At 50.3% G+C, this 18,475-nt stretch overlaps 1 protein-coding gene across 1 annotated transcript in view; it reads right to left on the bottom strand.

Annotated features, from left to right (window-relative positions):
* Window positions 1-2,166: 2,166 nt before the first annotated feature.
* Window positions 2,167-18,475, bottom strand: part of LOC139377209 (adenylate kinase 5) — a 188,899-nt gene continuing 172,590 nt past the window's right edge. Inside the window, exons 11-15 of the mRNA XM_071120209.1 lie at window positions 17,175-17,338; window positions 13,364-13,480; window positions 10,996-11,205; window positions 2,403-2,538; window positions 2,167-2,247 (exon numbers count right to left, since the gene is read on the bottom strand). Of these exons, the coding sequence (XP_070976310.1) occupies window positions 2,473-2,538; window positions 10,996-11,205; window positions 13,364-13,480; window positions 17,175-17,338 (557 nt within the window). The 3' untranslated portion in view covers window positions 2,167-2,247; window positions 2,403-2,472. The remainder of the gene's footprint in view (window positions 2,248-2,402; window positions 2,539-10,995; window positions 11,206-13,363; window positions 13,481-17,174; window positions 17,339-18,475) is intronic.

Raw genomic sequence — 18,475 nt, 5'->3', positions numbered from 1 at the left:
GGGGTGGTGGTAGTAGTTAGACCTCTGGGGTGGTGGTAGTAGTTAGACCTCCGGGGTGGTGGTAGTAGTTAGACCTCTGGGGTGGTGGTAGTAGTTAGACCTCTGGGGTGGTGGTAGTAGTTAGACCTCCGGGGTGGTAGTAGTTAGACCTCTGGGGTGGTGGTAGTAGTTAGACCTCTGGGGAGGTGGTAGTAGTTAGACCTCTGGGGTGGTGGTAGTAGTTAGACCTCTGGGGTGGTGGTAGTAGATAGACCTCCGGGGTGGTGGTAGTAGTTAGACCTCTGGGGTGGTGGTAGTAGTTAGACCTCTGGGGTGGTGGTAGTAGTTAGACCTCTGGGGTGGTGGTAGTAGTTAGACCTCTGGGTAGGTGGTAGTAGTTAGACCTCTGGGGCGGTAGTAGATAGACCTCTGGGGTGGTGGTAGTAGATAGACCTCTGGGGCGGTGGTAGTAGATAGACCTCTGGGGCGGTGGTAGTAGATAGACCTCTGGGGCGGTGGTAGTAGATAGACCTCTGGGGTGGTGGTAGTAGTTAGACCTCTGGGGTGGTGGTAGTAGATAGACCTCCGGGGTGGTGGTAGTAGATAGACCTCCGGGGTGGTGGTAGTAGTTAGACCTCTGGGGTGGTGGTAGTAGTTAGACCTCTGGGGTGGTGGTAGTAGTTAGACCTCTGGGGTGGTGGTAGTAGTTAGACCTCTGGGAAGGTGGTAGTAGTTAGACCTCTGGGGCGGTAGTAGATAGACCTCTGGGGTGGTGGTAGTAGATAGACCTCTGGGGCGGTGGTAGTAGATAGACCTCTGGGGCGGTGGTAGTAGATAGACCTCTGGGGCGGTGGTAGTAGATAGACCTCTGGGGTGGTGGTAGTAGTTAGACCTCTGGGGTGGTGGTAGTAGATAGACCTCTGGGGCGGTGGTAGTAGATAGACCTCTGGGGCGGTGGTAGTAGTTAGACCTCCGGGGTGGTGGTAGTAGTTAGACCTCTGGGGTGGTGGTAGTAGTTAGACCTCCGGGGTGGTGGTAGTAGTTAGACCTCTGGGGTGGTGGTAGTAGTTAGACCTCTGGGGTGGTGGTAGTAGTTAGACCTCCGGGGTGGTAGTAGTTAGACCTCCGGGGCGGTGGTAGTAGTTAGACCTCCGGGGCGGTGGTAGTAGATAGACCTCTGGGGCAGTGGTAGTAGTTAGACCTCTGGGGCGGTGGTAGTAGTTAGACCTCTGGGGCGGTGGTAGTAGTTAGACCTCTGGGGCGGTGGTAGAAGTTAGACCTCTGGGGCGGTGGTAGTAGTTAGACCTCTGGGGTGGTGGTAGTAGATAGACCTCTGGGGCGGTGGTAGTAGTTAGACCTCTGGGCGGTGGTAGTTGTTAGACCTCTGGGGCGGTAGTAGTAGATAGACCTCTGGGGCGGTGGTAGTAGTTAGACCTCTGGGGTGGTGGTAGTAGTTAGACCTCTGGGGCGGTGGTAGTAGATAGACCTCTGGGGTGGTGGTAGTAGTTAGACCTCTGGGGTGGTGGTAGTAGATAGACCTCTGGGGCGGTGGTAGTAGATAGACCTCTGGGGCGGTGGTAGTAGTTAGACCTCTGGGCGGTGGTAGTAGTTAGACCTCTGGGGCGGTAGTAGTTAGACCTCTGGGCGGTGGTAGTAGATAGACCTCTGGGCGGTGGTAGTAGATAGACCTCCGGGGCGGTGGTAGTAGTTAGACCTCTGGGGTGGTGGTAGTAGTTAGACCTCTGGGGCGGTGGTAGTAGTTAGACCTCTGGGGTGGTAGTAGATAGACCTCTGGGGTGGTGGTAGAAGATAGACCTCTGGGCGGTGGTAGTAGATAGACCTCCGGGGCGGTGGTAGTAGATGGACCTCGGGGGCGGTGGTAGTAGTTAGACCTCTGGGGTGGTAGTAGATAGACCTCTGGGGTGGTGGTAGAAGATAGACCTCTGGGCGGTGGTAGTAGTTAGACCTCTGGGGCGGTGGTAGTAGTTAGACCTCTGGGGTGGTGGTAGTAGTTAGACCTCTGGGGCGGTAGTAGTTAGACCTCTGGGCGGTGGTAGTAGATAGACCTCTGGGCGGTGGTAGTAGTTAGACCTCTGGGCGGTGGTAGTAGTTAGACCTCTGGGGTGGTGGTAGTAGTTAGACCTCTGGGGTGGTGGTAGTAGTTAGACCTCTGGGGCGGTGGTAGTAGTTAGACCTCTGGGGTGGTAGTAGATAGACCTCTGGGGTGGTGGTAGAAGATAGACCTCTGGGCGGTGGTAGTAGATAGACCTCCGGGGCGGTGGTAGTAGATAGACCTCGGGGGCGGTGGTAGTAGATAGACCTCCGGGGCGGTGGTAGTAGTTAGACCTCTGGGGTGGTGGTAGAAGATAGACCTCTGGGCGGTGGTAGTAGATAGACATCCGGGGCGGTGGTAGTAGATAGACCTCGGGGGCGGTGGTAGTAGTTAGACCTCTGGGGCGGTGGTAGTGATGATGTAGAGATGAGTGGGTTCCTCTAGCAGGAGTCCATGGCCTGACAGATCTGAGCAAACACCTCTTCAGGAGACCTCTCTGCATCAATCTGGGGGAAAACACATGAAACAAACAAAGATTAGGATTCAATGCAAGGCACATTTTAACCTCTTGAATAATAGGACAACATTTAGATTTCTGCCGAAACAGACCCTAAAGTAATTCTTTTTTTATGACAATAAACATAAACGATAACTGTTGATGTTTCATAATTTTAGAAAGGTCTGGAACTCACCTTCTGGTCAAAATAGTTATATTCACTGTTTTAGGACACAAGCTCAAGTATATAGTACAAATATGAAGAAAATATTAATAAAATTTAAAAAATCGGATTTATTTTCCTATTCAACAAAAGTGCGACAATAGGGTATGAAATGACCCTAATGACTATAAGATTTCACATTTCTTATAACTGTAAAATAAACATGATACTACTTAGTGACTGTACACTATTGGCGCTATTTCATATTAACAGAGAATATTTTTCATGTTGAGAGCTCTATATCCAACTAAGGATGACTGTGTCTCGCTCTGCGTGGCCGATGTGAGCAAAACATTTAAACAGGTTAACAATCACAAGGCCAGAATACCAGGTTCTCAAAGCATACACAGACCAGCTGGCAATTGTCTTCATTCATCTTTCCTTGTCCCAACATGTTTCAAGCTGAACACCATTGTCCCTGTTCCCAAGGTAACCTAGCTACTGTAAATGACTATCTGTAATTATGAAGTGTTTTGAAAGGCTGGTCATGTCTCACATCAACACCATTATCCCAGACAACCAGGACGCACTCCAATTCACATACCGCCCCAACAGATCCACAGATGACGCAATCTCAATCACACTCCACACTGCCCTTTCCCACCTGGACAACCGGGGACATAACTACGTGAGAATGCTGTTCATCGACTACAGCTCAGCGTTCAACACCATAGTGCCCTCAAAGCACATCACTAAGCTAAGGACCCTGGGACTAAACACCTCCCTCTGCAACTGGATCCTGGACTTCCTGACGGGCCACCCCCAGGTGGTGAGGTTAGGTAGCAACACATAAATTTTACTGCTGCTGTTTAATTATTTGTTACTTTTATTTTCTATTTTTTACTTAACACTTATTTTTAAAGCATTGTTGGTTAATAAGTGCTCGTAAGTAAGCATTTCACTGTAAAGGTCTACTACACCTGTTGTATTCAGCATTTCACTGTAAGGTCTACTTCACCTGTTGTATTCAGCATTTCACGGTAAGTTCTACTACACCTGTTGTATTCAGCATTTCACTGTGAGGTCTACTACACCTGTTATATTCAGCATTTCACTGTCAGGTCTACTACACCTGTTGTATTCAGCATTTCACTGTAAGGTCTACTACACCTGTTGTATTCAGCATTTCACTGTAAGGTCTACTTCACCTGTTGTATTCAGCATTTCACTGTAAGGTATATACCTACACCTGTTGTATTCAGCATTTCACTGTAAGGTCTACTACACCTGTTGTATTCAGCATTTCACTGTAAGGTCTACTACACCTGTTGTATTCAGCATTTCACTGTAAGGTCTACTTCACCTGTTGTATTCAGCATTTCACTGTAAGGTATATACATACACCTGTTGTATTCAGCATTTCACTGTAAGGTCTACTACACCTGTTGTATTCAGCATTTCACTGTAAGGTCTACTACACCTGTTGTATTCAGCATTTCACTGTAAGGTATATACATACACCTGTTGTATTTGGCGGCATGTGATAAATACAAGTTGATATGATTTGATTTGCTCTAAATAAATCACAGACAGTGTAACCAACAAAGCACCATCACACTTCCTCCTCCATGCTTCACAGTGAGAACCACACATGCGGAGATCATCCGTTCACCTACTCTGCTTCTCACAAAGACACAGCGGTGGGAACCAAAAATCATCAGACCAAAGGACAGATTTCCTCCGGTCTAATGTCCATTTGCTCGTGTTTCTTGGCCCAAGCAAGTCTCTTCTTCTATGTGTGTCCTTTAGTAGTGGTTTCTTTGCAGAAATTCAACCATGAAGGCCTGATTCACACAGTCTCCTCTGAATAGTTGATGTTGAGATGTGTCTGTTACTTGAACTCCGAAGCATTTATTTGGGCTGCAATTTTTGAGGCTGGTAACTCTAACGAACGTATCCTCTGCAGCAGAGGTACCTCTGGGTCTTCCTTTCCTGTGGCGGTCCTCATGAGAGTCAGTTTCATTATAAAGCTTTATGGTTTTTGCGACTGCACTTGAAGAAACTTCCGAAGTTCTTGAAATTTTCCTCATTGACTGACCTTCATGTCTTAAAGCAACGATGGACTGTCATTTCTCTTTGCTTATTTGAGCTGTTCTTGCCAGAATATGGACTTGGTCTTTTACCAAATAGGGCTATCTTCTGTATACCACCCCTACCTTGTCACAACAAAACTGATTCCACAAATAAACTTTTAAGAAGGCACATGGCATACCCTTACAACCTGGGGGCGGCCCGTCAGGAAGTCCAGGATCCAGTTTCAGAGGGAGGTGTTTAGTCCCAGGGTCCTTAGCTTAGTGATGAGCTTTGAGGGTACTATGGTGTTGAACGCTGAGCTGTAGTCGATGAACAGCATTTTCACATAGGTGTTCCATTTGTCCAGGTGAGAAAGGGCTTTGTGGAGTGCGATTGAGATTACATCATCTGTGGATCTTTTGGGGCAGTATGTGAATTGGAGTGGGTCTAATGTTTCTGGGATGATGGTGTTGATGTGAGACAGTTCCAGACTTTCAAAGCACTTCATGGCTGCTGACGTGAGTGCCACAGGGTCGTAATAATTTAGGCAGGTTAACTTTGCTTCCTTGGGCGCAGGGACTATGGTGGTCTGCTTGAAACATGTAGGTATTACAGACTCGGTCTGGGAGAGGTTGAAATTGTCAGTGAAGACACTTGACAGTTGGTCAGCGCATGCTCAGAGTGCACGTCCTGGTAATCCGTCTGGCCCAGCGGCTTTGTGAATGTTGACCTGTTTAAAGGTTTTGTTCACATCGGCCACCGAGAGCATTATCACACAGTCATCCAGAACAGCTGTTGCTCTCGTGCATGCTTTAGTGTTGCTTGCCTCGAAGCAAAAGGCATAAAAGGCATTTAGCTCATCAAATCAAATCAAATCAAATTTTATTTGTCACATACACATGGTTAGCAGATGTTAATGCGAGTGTAGCGAAAGGCTTGTTCTAGTTCCGACAATGCAGTAATAACCAACGAGTAATCTAGCTAACAATTCCAAAACTACTAGATTATACACACAAGTGTAAAGGGATAAAGACTATGTACATAAAGATATATGAATGCGTGATGGTACAGAGCGGCATAGGCAAGATGCAGTAGATGGTATCGGGTACAGTATATACATATGAGATGAGTATGTAAACAAAGTGGCATAGTTTAAAGTGGCTAGTGATACATGTATTACATAAAGATGCAGTAGATTATATAGAGTACAGTATATACGTATACATATGAGATAAATAATGTAGGGTATGTAAACATTATATTAAGTAGCATTGTTTAAAGTGGCTAGTGATATATTTGACATCAATTCCCATCAATTCCCATTATTAAAGTGGCTGGAGTTGAGTCAGTGTGTTGGCAGCAGCCACTCAATGTTAGTGGTGGCTGTTTAACAGTCTGATGGCCTTGAGATAGAAGCTGTTTTTCAGTCTCTCGGTCCCAGCTTTGATGCACCTGTACTGACCTCGCCTTCTGGATGATAGTGGGGTGAACAGGCAGTGGCTCGGGTGGTTGTTGTCCTTGATGATCTTTATGGCCTTCCTGTGACATCGGGTGGTGTAGGTGTCCTGGAGGGCAGGTAGTTTGCCCCCGGTGATGCGTTGTGCAGACCTCACTACCCTCTGGAGAGCCTTACGGTTGTGGGCGGAGCAGTTGCCGTACCAGGCGGTGATACAGCCCGACAGGATGCTCTCGATTGTGCATCTGTAGAAGTTTGAGTGTTTTTGGTGACAAGCCGAATTTCTTCAGCCTCCTGAGGTTGAAGAGGCGCTGCTGCGCCTTCTTCACGATGCTGTCTGTGTGGGTGGACCAATTCAGTTTGTCTGTGATGTGTACGCCGAGGAACTTAAAACTTACTACCCTCTCCACTACTGTTCCATTGATGTGGATAGGGGGGGTGTTCCCTCTGCTGTTTCCTGAAGTCCACAATCATCTCCTTAGTTTTGTTGACGTTGAGTGTGAGGTTATTTTCCTGACACCACACTCCGAGGGCCCTCGCCGTCTCGTCGTTGTTGGTAATCAAGCCTACCACTGTTGTGTCGTCCGCAAACTTGATGATTGAGTTGGAGGCGTGCGTGGCCACGCAGTCGTGGGTGAACAAGGAGTACAGGAGAGGGCTCAGAACGCACCCTTGTGGTGCCCCAGTGTTGAGGATCAGCGGGGTGGAGATGTTGTTACCTACCCTCACCACCTGGGGGCGGCCCGTCAGGAAGTCCAGTACCCAGTTGCACAGGGTGGGGTCGAGACCCAGGGTCTCGAGCTTGATGACGAGTTTGGAGGGTACTATGGTGTTAAATGCTGAGCTGTAGTCGATGAACAGCATTCTCACATAGGTATTCCTCTTGTCCAGATGGGTTAGGGCAGTGTGCAGTGTGGTTGAGATTGCATCGTCTGTGGACCTATTTGGGCGGTAAGCAAATTGGAGTAGGTCTAGGGTGTCAGGTAGGGTGGAGGTGATATGGTCCTTGACTAGTCTCTCAAAGCACTTCATGATGACGGAAGTGAGTGCTACGGGGCGGTAGTCGTTTAGCTCAGTTACCTTAGCTTTCTTGGGAACAGGAACAATGGTGGCACTCTTGAAGCATGTGGGAACAGCAGACTTGGATAGGGATCGATTGAATATGTCCCTAAACACACCAGCCAGCTGGTCTGCGCATGCTCTGAGGGCGCGGCTGGGGATGCCGTCTGGGCTTGCAGCCTTGCGAGGGTTAACACGTTTAAATGTTTTCCTCACGTCGGCTGCAGTGAAGGAGAGTCCGCATGTTTTGGTTGCGGGCCGTGTCACTGGCACTGTATTGTCCTCAAAGCGGGCAAAAAAGTTATTTAGTCTGCCTGGGAGCAAGGCATCCTGGTCCGTGACTGGGCTGGTTTTCTTTTTGTAATCCGTGATTGACTGTAGACCCTGCCACATACCTCTTGTGTCTGAGCCGTTGAATTGCGACTCTACTTTGTCTCTATACTGACGCTTAGCTTGTTTGATTGCCTTGCGGAGGGAATAGCTACACTGTTTGTATTCGGTCATGTTTCCGGTCACCTTGCCCTGATTAAAAGCAGTGTTCGCGCTTTCAGTTTCACGCAAATGCTGCCATCAATCCACGGTTTCTGGTTTGGGAATGTTTTAATCGTTGCTATGGGAACGACACCTTCAACGCACGTTCTAATGAACTCGCTCACCGAATCAGCGTATTCGTCAATGTTGTTGTCTGACGCAATACGAAATATATCCCATATCTGGTAGGCTGTTACTGGCGTCACTGGGCAGCTCACGTCTGGGTTTCCCTTTGTAGTCCGTAATAGTTTTCAAGCCCTGCCACATCCGACGAGCATCAGAGCCGGTGTAGTAGGATTCATTCTTAATCCTGGGATAGCGGGATTTCTTATAAGCGTCCGGATTAGTCTCCCACTCCTTGAAAACGGCAGCTCTAGCCTTTAGCTCGATGTGGATGTTGCCTGTAATCCATGGCTTTTGGTTGGGATATGTACGTACAGTTACTGTGGGGATGACGTCATCGATGCACTTATTGATGAAGCCGATGAAAGAGGTGGTATACTCCTCAATGCCATTGGATGAATCCCGGAACATATTCCAGTCTGTGCTAGCAAAACAGTCCTGTAGTTTAGCATCTGCTTCATCTGACCACTTCCATACTGAGTGAGCCACTGGTACTTCCTGCTTTAGTTTTTGCTTGTAAGCAGGAATCAGGAGGATAGAATTGTGGTCAGATTTGCCAAATGGAGGGCGGGGGAGAGCTTTGTACGCATCTCTGTGTGTGGAGTAAAGGTGGTCTAGGATTTCTTTCCCCGGTAGTTGCACATGTGGCATGCTGGTGAAAATTTGGTAAAACTGATTTAAGTTTGCTTGCATTAAAGTCAACGGCCACTAGGAGCGCCATTTTTGGGTGAGCATTTTCTTCCTTGCTTATGTTGGTGTAGAAGCTCGGTAGCCGTCAGAAATGTGCTTCTACTCCTGCATTGCTTGCTTGTTTGGGGTTTTAGGCTGGGTTTCTGTACAGCACTTTGTGACATCAGCAGATGTAAGAAGGGCTTTATAAATACATTTGATTGATTGCTTATGGCCTTATAGAGTTGGTTGAGAGCGGTCTTAGTGCCAGCATCGCTTTGTGGTGGTAAATAGATGGCTACGAATAATACAGATGGGAACTCTCTTGGTGGATAGTGTGGTCTACAGCTTATGATGAGATACTCTACCTCGAGCAATACCTCGAGACTTCTTTAATATTAGACATCACGCACCTGCTGTTATTGACAAAAGGACACACACCACCACCCCTAGTCTTACCAGAGGTAGCATCTCTGTTCTGCCGGTGCATAGAAAATTCCGCCAGCTCAATACTGTCCGTTTCTTCATTCAGCCACGTCTTGGAGAAACATAAGATGTTACAGTTTCTATTGTCCTGTTGGTAGGATAATCTTAATTGTAGGTCATTCATTTTATCTTCTAACGATTGCACGTTAGCAAGCAGAATGGAAGGCATTGAGAGTTTACTCGCTCGCCTACGGATTCTCAGAAGGATCCCCGATCTGCGTCCCCTTTTCCGGCGTCTTTTCTTCACGCAGAAGGCATGGATCTGGGCCTGTTCCAGGGAAAGGAGTGGATGTGGGCCTGTTCCAGGGAAAGGAGTGGATGTGGGCCTGTTCCAGGGAAAGGAGTAGATGTGGGCCTGTTCCAGTGAAAGCAGCATATCCTTCTCATCGGACTCGTTAAAGGAAAATGATTCTGCCAGTCCGCGGTGAGTAATCGCTGTTCTGATGTCCAGAATTTATGTTCGGTCAATAGAGACGGTAGCAGCAACATTATGTACAAAATAAGTTTAAAAAATAAGTTATACAAAATGCATTTTTTTACAAAATGTAATGTAAAATGTTAGCCATGTTCTTCTTGGGTATGACGCTACAAGCTTGGCACACCTGTATTTGGGGAGTTTCTCCCATTCCTCTCTGTAGATCCTCTCAACCTCTGTCAGGTTGGAGGGGAAGCATCGCTGCACAGCTATATTCAGGACTCTCCAGAGATGATAGATTGTGTTCAAGTTCGGGCTCTGGCTGGGCCACTCAAGGACATTCAGAGACTTGTCCATAAGCCACTCCTGCATTGTCTTGGCTGTGTGCTTAGGGTTGTTGTCCTGTTGGAAGGTGAACCTTCACCCCAGTCTGAGGTCCTGAGCGCTCTGGAGCAGGTTTTCCTAAAGGATCTCTCTGTACTTTGTTCCGTTCATCTTTCCCTCCATCCTGACTAGTCTCCCAGTCCCTGCAGCTGAAAAACATCTCCACAGCATGATGCTGCCACCACCATGCTTCACCGTAGGGATGGTGCCAGGTTTCCTCCAGACGTGACGCTTGGCATTCAGGCCAAAGAGTTCAATCTTGGTTTCATCAGGCCAGAGAATCTTGTTTCTCATGGTCTGAGAGTCTAACACTATCTCACACCACTTCCTCACCCACTACCCCACCCACTACCTCACCCATTATCTCACACCACTACCTCACCCACTACCTCACAACACAACCTCACACCACTTCTTCACCCACTACCTCACACCACTACCCCACCCACTACCTCACACCACTACCCCACCCACTACCTCACACACTACCTCACACCACTACCTCACCCACTCCCTCACCCACTAACTCCCACCACTCCCTCACCCACTACCTCCCACCACTCCCTCACCCACTACCTCACACCACTACCTCACCCACTCCCTCACCCACTACCTCACACCACTACCTCACCCACTCCCTCACCCACTACCTCACACCACTACCTCATCCACTACTTCATCCACTACCCCACCCACTAACTCACACCACTCCCTCACCCACTACCTCACACCACTCCCTCACCCACTACCTCCCACCACTCCCTCACCCACTACCTCCCACCACTACCTCACCCACTCCCTCACCCACTACCTCACACCACTCCCTCACCCACTACCTCACACCACTACCTCATCCACTACTTCATCCACTACCCCACCCACTAACTCACACCACTCCCTCACCCACTACCTCACACCACTCCCTCACCCACTACCTCACCCACTACCTCACCCACTCCCTCACCCTCAAATCTAAAAGCATTGGAGGTGTGTGCAGAGAGGGAGATTCCATCATGTTTCTTATTTCCTTTGAAGTCAGTGAAGGGAAGTGAACAAGTGTACACTTTCGGATGAAGGGTAGAGAACCAGACCGTAGCACCTGACTCACCTTGTGTAGGAGCCTCTTGGGTTGGTAGTGTGATGTCACAGGTTGGCAGTTGCTGTTGAATCCCTCTACCCTCCTGCTGTTGTGTCTGTCTCTCTCTTGGTGGCTGCCTGTGGTTTGGGGGGCGGAGCGGGACAGGACAGGACACTGTAGCCTGGAGAACATAGTGTCAGGGGAACAGTCCAACAGCACCACAGCACTGGGCTCCCCCATCTGAGTGAGACAGAGAGACAGACAGACAGACAGACAGAGAGACAGACAGACAGACAGAGAGAGAGAGACAGAGAGACAGACAGACAGGTTTACATTGGGTTTACTTGATAGCTACCTACACAAATAGCTAGCTAGAACAAAGTGTTAATAAGATAAATTCATTCAAAAGATTAAAAGCAATACAAATAAGTTCTCCAGTAGACATCTACTGAGGGAGCTAAGAGCTGTGTTGTCCAGTAGACATCTACTGAGGGAGCTAAGAGCTGTGTTGTCCAGTAGACATCTACTGAGGGAGCTAAGAGCTGTGTTGTCCAGTAGACATCTACTGAGGGAGCTAAGAGCTGTGTTGTCCAGTAGACATCTACTGAGGGAGCTAAGAGCTGTGTTGTCCAGTAGACATCTACTGAGGGAGCTAAGAGCTGTGTTGTCCAGTAGGCATCTACTGAGGGAGCTAAGAGCTGTGTTGTCCAGTAGGCCTCTACTGAGGGAGCTAAGAGCTGTGTTGTCCAGTAGACATCTACTGAGGGAGCTAAGAGCTGTGTTGTCCAGTAGACATCTACTGAGGGAGCTAAGAGCTGTGTTGTCCAGTAGACATCTACTGACGGAGCTAAGAGCTGTGTTGTCCAGTAGACATCTACTGAGGGAGCTAAGAGCTGTGTTGTCCAGTAGGCATCTACTGAGGGAGCTAAGAGCTGTGTTGTCCAGTAGGCCTCTACTGAGGGAGCTAAGAGCTGTGTTGTCCAGTAGACATCTACTGAGGGAGCTAAGAGCTGTGTTGTCCAGTAGGCATCTACTGAGGGAGCTATGAGCTGTGTTGTCCAGTAGGCCTCTACTGAGGGAGCTAAGAGCTGTGTTGTCCAGTAGACATCTACTGAGGGAGCTAAGAGCTGTGTTGTCCAGTAGACATCTACTGAGGGAGCTAAGAGGTGTGTTGTCCAGTAGACATCTACTGAGGGAGCTAAGAGCTGTGTTGTCCAGTAGACATCTACTGAGGGAGCTAAGAGCTGTGTTGTCCAGTAGGCCTCTACTGAGGGAGCTAAGAGCTGTGTTGTCCAGTAGACATCTACTGAGGGAGCTAAGAGCTGTGTTGTCCAGTAGGCATCTACTGAGGGAGCTAAGAGCTGTGTTGTCCAGTAGACATCTACTGAGGGAGCTAAGAGCTGTGTTGTCAGCCATTTCCCAGCAACTTCAGTAAAAAGGCAGACAGACAGAAATAAAGAAAGAAAGAACAGCTGTCAGCACAGTGAGCTCCCAAAGTATTGGGACAGTGAAACGTTTAGTTGTCTTGGCTCTGTACTCCAGCATGACTATGAGGTTAGTGCAGACTATCAGCCGTTTATAAATTACAGCACTTTTTATACTAAGTACCCCCATTCTAGGAGACCCAAAGTATTGGGACAAATTAACTAAATTAATGTGTATTAAAGTAGTCTAAAGTTTAGTATTCCTAGCATGCAATGACGACATCAAGCTTGTGACTCTACACATCTGTTGGGTGCATTTGCTGTTTGTTTTGGTTGTGTTTCTGATTATTTTGTGCCCAATAGAAATGAATGGTAAATAATGTATTGTGTCATTTTGGAGTCCCTTTCACGTAGCCGAGATTCAATATGATGCTTCTTTCTATAATGTTCTCTCCTCCTCCCCTCAACTCATCCCTCCCTCCCTCCCTCCCTCCCTCCCTCCCTCCCTCCCTCCCTCCCTCCCTCCCTCCCTCCCTCCCTCCAGTAACCTGCCCTTGATACTCCCCTCCCTCCCTCCCTCCATCCAGTAACCTGCCCTTGATACCCCTCTCCCTCCCTCCCTCCATCCAGTAACCTGCCCTTGATACCCCCCTCCCTCCCTCCCTCCCTCCCTCCCTCCATCCAGTAACCTGCCCCTGATACCCCCTCCCTCCCTCCCTCCCTCCCTCCCTCCCTCCATCCAATAACCTGCCCTTGATACCCCTCTTCCTCCCTCCCTCCATCCAGTAACGTGCCCTTGATACCCCTCTCCCTCCCTCCCTCCCTCCCTCCCTCCCTCCCTCCCTCCCTCCCTCCCTCCCTCCCTCCCTTTTACCCATCTTTGCCCCACTTCTCTCTCTCTTCCCTCCCTTCTCTCCCCTCCTTCCCTCCTCCTCTTTCCATCCCTCTCTCCTCCCTCCATCCTCTCTCTGTACCTTAGCTTCATACTCCAGAGCTTGTCGTAGGTCTCGGGGGAAGTTGGTTACGAGTACGCCCCTCCCGTGCCGCAGAGATAACGTCACACACTCACATAGCAGCTCCAGCATCGTGTCCTGCGGCACAAACAAACAAACACACAACAACAGTCAGATGCCTGATATTGAAAGTAGTTCCCAGAGATTATTCAGGTAGGATAGTTATCCTTTACAGCTGCATTGCTCGGCAACTATACTGTACCGTTTGATCATGTCAACATCTTAGAATTTCTCATCCAGCACCATGACAACAATACAGCCCTTTGTGGTAGAGCTAGAGCTGAGCATGGTAGAGCTGAGCATGGTAGAGCTGAGCATGGTAGAGCTGAGCATGGTAGAGCTGAGCATGGTAGAGCTGAGCATGGTAGAGCAGAGCATGGTAGAGCTAGAGCTGAGCATGGTAGAGCCGAGCATGGTAGAGCTAGAGCTGAGCATGGTAGAGCAGAGCATGGTAGAGCTAGAGCTGAGCATGGTAGAGCTGAGCATGGTAGAGCTGAGCATGGTAGAGCAGAGCATGATAGAGCAGAGCATGGTAGAGCTGAGCATGGTAGAGCTGGGCATGGTAGAGCTGAGCATGGTAGAGCTGAGCATGGTAGAGCTGAGCATGGTAGAGCTGGGCATGGTAGAGCTGGGCATGGTAGAGCTGAGCATGGTAGAGCTGGGCATGGTAGAGCTGAGCATGGTAGAGCTGGGCATGGTAGAGCTGAGCATGGTAGAGCTGAGCGTGGTAGAGCTGGGCATGGTAGAGCAGAGCATGGTAGACCAGAGCATGGTAGAGCTAGAGCTGAGCATGGTAGAGCAGAGCATGGTAGAGCAGAGCATGGTAGAGCAGAGCATTGTAGAGCTAGAGCTGAGCATGGTAGAGCTGAGTATGGTAGAGCTGAGCATGGTAGAGCAGAGCATGATAGAGCAGAGCATTGTTGATACAGACACCAGGGTGCTTAACAGACCACCGCAGTCTTCTGAGGTCAGTAATGTTAAAGGTTCTGTCCCCCCCTCCCCCCAGAGGCCCAGGGTCAGTGATGTTAAAGGTTCTGTCTATCCCCTCCCCCCAGGGGCCCAGGTTCAGTGATGTTAAAGATTCTGTCTCTCCCCCCCAGGGGCCCAGGGTCAGTGATGTTGAAGGTTCTGTCTATCCCCTCCCCCCAGGGGCCCAGGTTCAGTGATGTTAAAGATTCTGTCTCTCCCCCCCAGGGGCCCAGGGTCAGTGATGTTGAAGGTTCTGTCTCTCTCCCCCCCAGGGGCCCAGGGTCAGTGATGTTGAAGGTTCTGTGCCCCCCTCCCCCAGGGGCCCAGGGTCAGTGATGTTAAAGGTTCTGTCTCCCCCTCCCCCAGGGGCCCAGGGTCAATGATGTTAAAGGTTCTGTCCCCCCCTCCCCCCAGGGGCCCAGGGTAAGTAATGTTAAAGGCTCTGTCCCCCCTCCCCCCAGAGGCCCAGGGTCAGTAATGTTAAAGGTTCTGCCCCCCCCCCCCCCCCCCAGAGTCAGTAATGTTAAAGGTTCTGTCCCCCCTCCCCCCAGAGGCCCAGGGTCAGTAATGTTAAAGGTTCTGTCCCCCCCCAGAGTCAGTAATGTTAAAGGTTCTGTCCCCCCTCCCCCCAGAGGCCCAGGGTCAGTAATGTTAAAGGTTCTGTCCCCCCCCCCTCCCCCAGGGCCAGTAATGTTAAAGGTTCTGTCCCCCCCCCCCCCCCCCCCCAGGGTCAGTGATGTTAAAGGTTCTGTCCCCCCCCCCTCCCCCCAGGGGCCCAGGGTCAGTAATGTTAAAGGTTCTGTCCCCCCCAGGGTCAGTAATGTTAACGGTTATGTCCCCCCCAGGGTCAGTGATGTTAAAGGTTATGTCCCCCCCCCCCCCCCCCCCCGGGTCAGTAATGTTAAAGGTTCTGTCCCCCCCTCCCCCCAGAGTCAGTAATGTTAAAGGTTCTGTCCCCCCCCAGGTCAGTAATGTTAAAGGTTCTGTCCCCCCTCCCCCCAGGGGCCCAGGGACAGTAATGTTAAAGGTTCTGTCCCCCCCCAGAGTCAGTAATGTTAAAGCTTCTGTCCCCCCCCGTCCCCCCCAGGGTCAGTAATGTTAAAGGTTCTGCCCCCCCCCCAGGGTCAGTAATGTTAAAGGTTCTGTCCCCCCCGGGTCAGTAATGTTAAAGGTTCTGTCCCCCCCCAGGGTCAGTAATGTTAAAGGTTCCGGCCCCCCCCCCCCCCCGGGTCAGTAATGTTAAAGGTTCTGTCCCCTCTCCCCCCAGGGGCCCAGGGACAGTAATGTTAAAGGTTCTGTCCCCCCCCAGAGTCAGTAATGTTAAAGGTTCTGTCCCCCCCAGGGTCAGTAATGTTAAAGGTTCTGTCCCCCTCCGTACCCCCCCAGGGTCAGTGATGTTAAAGGTTCTGTCCCCCCCTCCCCCCAGAGGCCCAGGGTCAGTGATGTTAAAGGTTCTGTCTCTCCCCTCCCCCCAGAGGCCCAGGGTCAGTAATGTTAAAGGTTCTGCCCCACCCCCCCCCTAGGGTCAGTAATGTTAAAGGTTCTGCCCCCCCCACGACCCCCAGGGTCAGTAATGTTAAAGGTTCTGCCCCCCCCCCAGGGTCAGTAATGTTAAAGGTTCTGCCCCGTCCCGTCCCAGGGTCAGTAATGTTAAAGGTTCTGTACCCCCCTAGGGTCAGTAATGTTAAAGGTTCTGCCCCCCCCCCCCCCCCAGGGTCAGTAATGTTAAAGGTTCTGCCCCCCCCAGGGTCAGTAATGTTAAAGGTTCTGCCCCACCCCCCCCCTAGGGTCAGTAATGTTAAAGGTTCTGCCCCCCCCACGACCCCCAGGGTCAGTAATGTTAAAGGTTCTGCCCCCCCCCCCAGGGTCAGTAATGTTAAAGGTTCTGCCCCGTCCCGTCCCAGGGTCAGTAATGTTAAAGGTTCTGTACCCCCCCAGGGTCAGTAATGTTAAAGGTTCTGTCCCCCCCAGGGTCAGTAATGTTAAAGGTTCTGTCCCCCCCAGGGTCAGTAATGTTAAAGGTTCTGTCCCCCCCCCAGGGTCAGTAATGTTAAAGGTTCTGTCCCCCCCCAGGGTCAGTAATGTTAAAGGTTCTGTCCCCCCCCAGGGTCAGTAATGTTAAAGGTTCTGCCCCCCCCAGGGTCAGTAATGTTAAAGGTTCTGTCCCCCCCCCAGGGTCAGTAATGTTAAAGGTTCTGTCCCCCCCAGGGTCAGTAATGTTAAAGGTTATGTCCCCCCCCAGGGTCAGTAATGTTAAAGGTTCTGTCCCCCCCAGGGTCAGTAATGTTAAAGGTTCTGTCCCCCCCCAGGGTCAGTAATGTTAAAGGTTCTGTCCCCCCCCCAGGGTCAGTAATGTTAAAGGTTCTGTCCCCCCCAGGGTCAGTAATGTTAAAGGTTCTGTTCCCCCCCAGGGTCAGTAATGTTAAAGGTTCTGTCCCCCCCCAGGGTCAGTAATGTTAAAGGTTCTGTCCCCCCCAGGGTCAGTAATGTTAAAGGTTCTGTCCCCCCCCCAGGGTCAGTAATGTTAAAGGTTCTGTCCCCCCCAGGGTCAGTAATGTTAAAGGTTCTGTCCCCCCCAGGGTCAGTAATGTTAAAGGTTCTGTCCCCCCCAGGGTCAGTGGTGAGAGGAGCAGCAGCTCTATACATACACTGATCTCTGTCTGCCTGAGAAATGCTGCAGGTTTTTGGACATGGCTTAGTTTTGTACTACTAGACCTTAAAACACACACTTTTGAAGTGAGGACTTTTTTTTAGAAGTGAGGTGTGTGTGTCTGTCGGTCCTCTGTGTCTGTCTGTGTGTTACCTCAGGTAGAATCTCCCCCCTCTCCAGCAGGTCTTGTAGGTAACGTCCTCTCTCACTATGAGACTGTAGTTCAGAACACAGGATGTCACCAGGAGACAGACGACGCAGCCCGAACCTCTCCTCCATCCTCTCACACTGCACAGCCTTCCCTGAGCCCGGCCCACCTGGAGGACAGAGTGGGGGAGGGGGGTGGGGGGGTAGGGAGTTAAATAAAGGGAGACCGAGAACGAGAGAGAGAGGGAGAGAGGGAGGGTAGGGAGAGAGAGGGAGGGTAGGGAGAGAGAGAGGGGGGTAGGGAGAGAGAGAGGGGGTAGGGAGAGAGAGAGGTGGGTAGGGAGAGAGAAGAGGAGAGAGAGGGGGGTAGGGAGAGAGAGAGGTGGGTAGGGAGAGAGAGAGGGGGTAGGGAGAGAGAGAGGTGGGTAGGGAGAGAGAGAGGGGGGTAGGGAGAGAGAGAGGTGGGTAGGGAGAGAGAGGTGGGTAGGGAGAGAGAGAGGTGGGTAGGGAGAGAGAGAGGTGGGTAGGGAGAGAGAGGGGGGTAGGGAGAGAGAGAGGGGGGTAGGGAGAGAGAGAGGGGGGTAGGGAGAGAGAGAGGTGGGTAGGGAGAGAGAGGTGGGTAGGGAGAGAGAGAGGGGGGTAGGGAGAGAGAGAGGTGGGTAGGGAGATAGAGAGAGAGGGGGGTAGGGAGAGAGAGAGAGGGGGGTAGGGAGAGAGAGAGGGGGGGGTAATGAGAGAGAAGAGGAGAGAGAGGGGGTTAGGGAGAAAGAGGGGGTTAGGGAGAGAGAGAAGGAGGGGTAGGGACAGAGAGAGGGGGTAGAGAGAGAGATGAGGAGAAAGAAGGAGGGGTAGGGACAGAGAGAGGGGGTAGAGAGAGAGAAGGAGGGGTAGGGAGAGAGATGGAGGGGTAGGGACAGAGAGAGAGATGGAGGGGTAGGGACAGAGAGAGAGAGGGGGGTAGGGACAGAGAGGAGGAGGGGTAGGGAGAGAAAGGAGGAGAGATGGGAGGGTAGGGAGAGGTAGAGATTCAGAGAGCATATACTGTAATGCAGAGGTGGATGAGAGGAGAGAGAGTGTATGTGCGTGTATGCTTGTTCCTGTTTTATTTATTTTTTAATTTAAATGTTTTAATTTAACCTTTATTTAACTAGGCAAGTCAGTTAAGAACAAATTCTTATTTCCAATGACAGCCTAGGAACAGTGGGATCACTGCCTGTTCAGGGGTAGAACAACACATTTTTACCTTCTCAGCTCGGGGATTTGATCTAGCAACCTTTCGGTTATTAGTCCAACGCTCTAACCACTAG

Source organism: Oncorhynchus clarkii, chromosome 20, assembly GCF_045791955.1.
Source record: "Oncorhynchus clarkii lewisi isolate Uvic-CL-2024 chromosome 20, UVic_Ocla_1.0, whole genome shotgun sequence".
Classification (NCBI taxonomy): domain Eukaryota; kingdom Metazoa; phylum Chordata; class Actinopteri; order Salmoniformes; family Salmonidae; genus Oncorhynchus; species Oncorhynchus clarkii.
The sequence above is the reverse complement of the archived record's forward strand: the minus strand, read 5'-3'. Positions and strand labels throughout refer to the sequence as shown.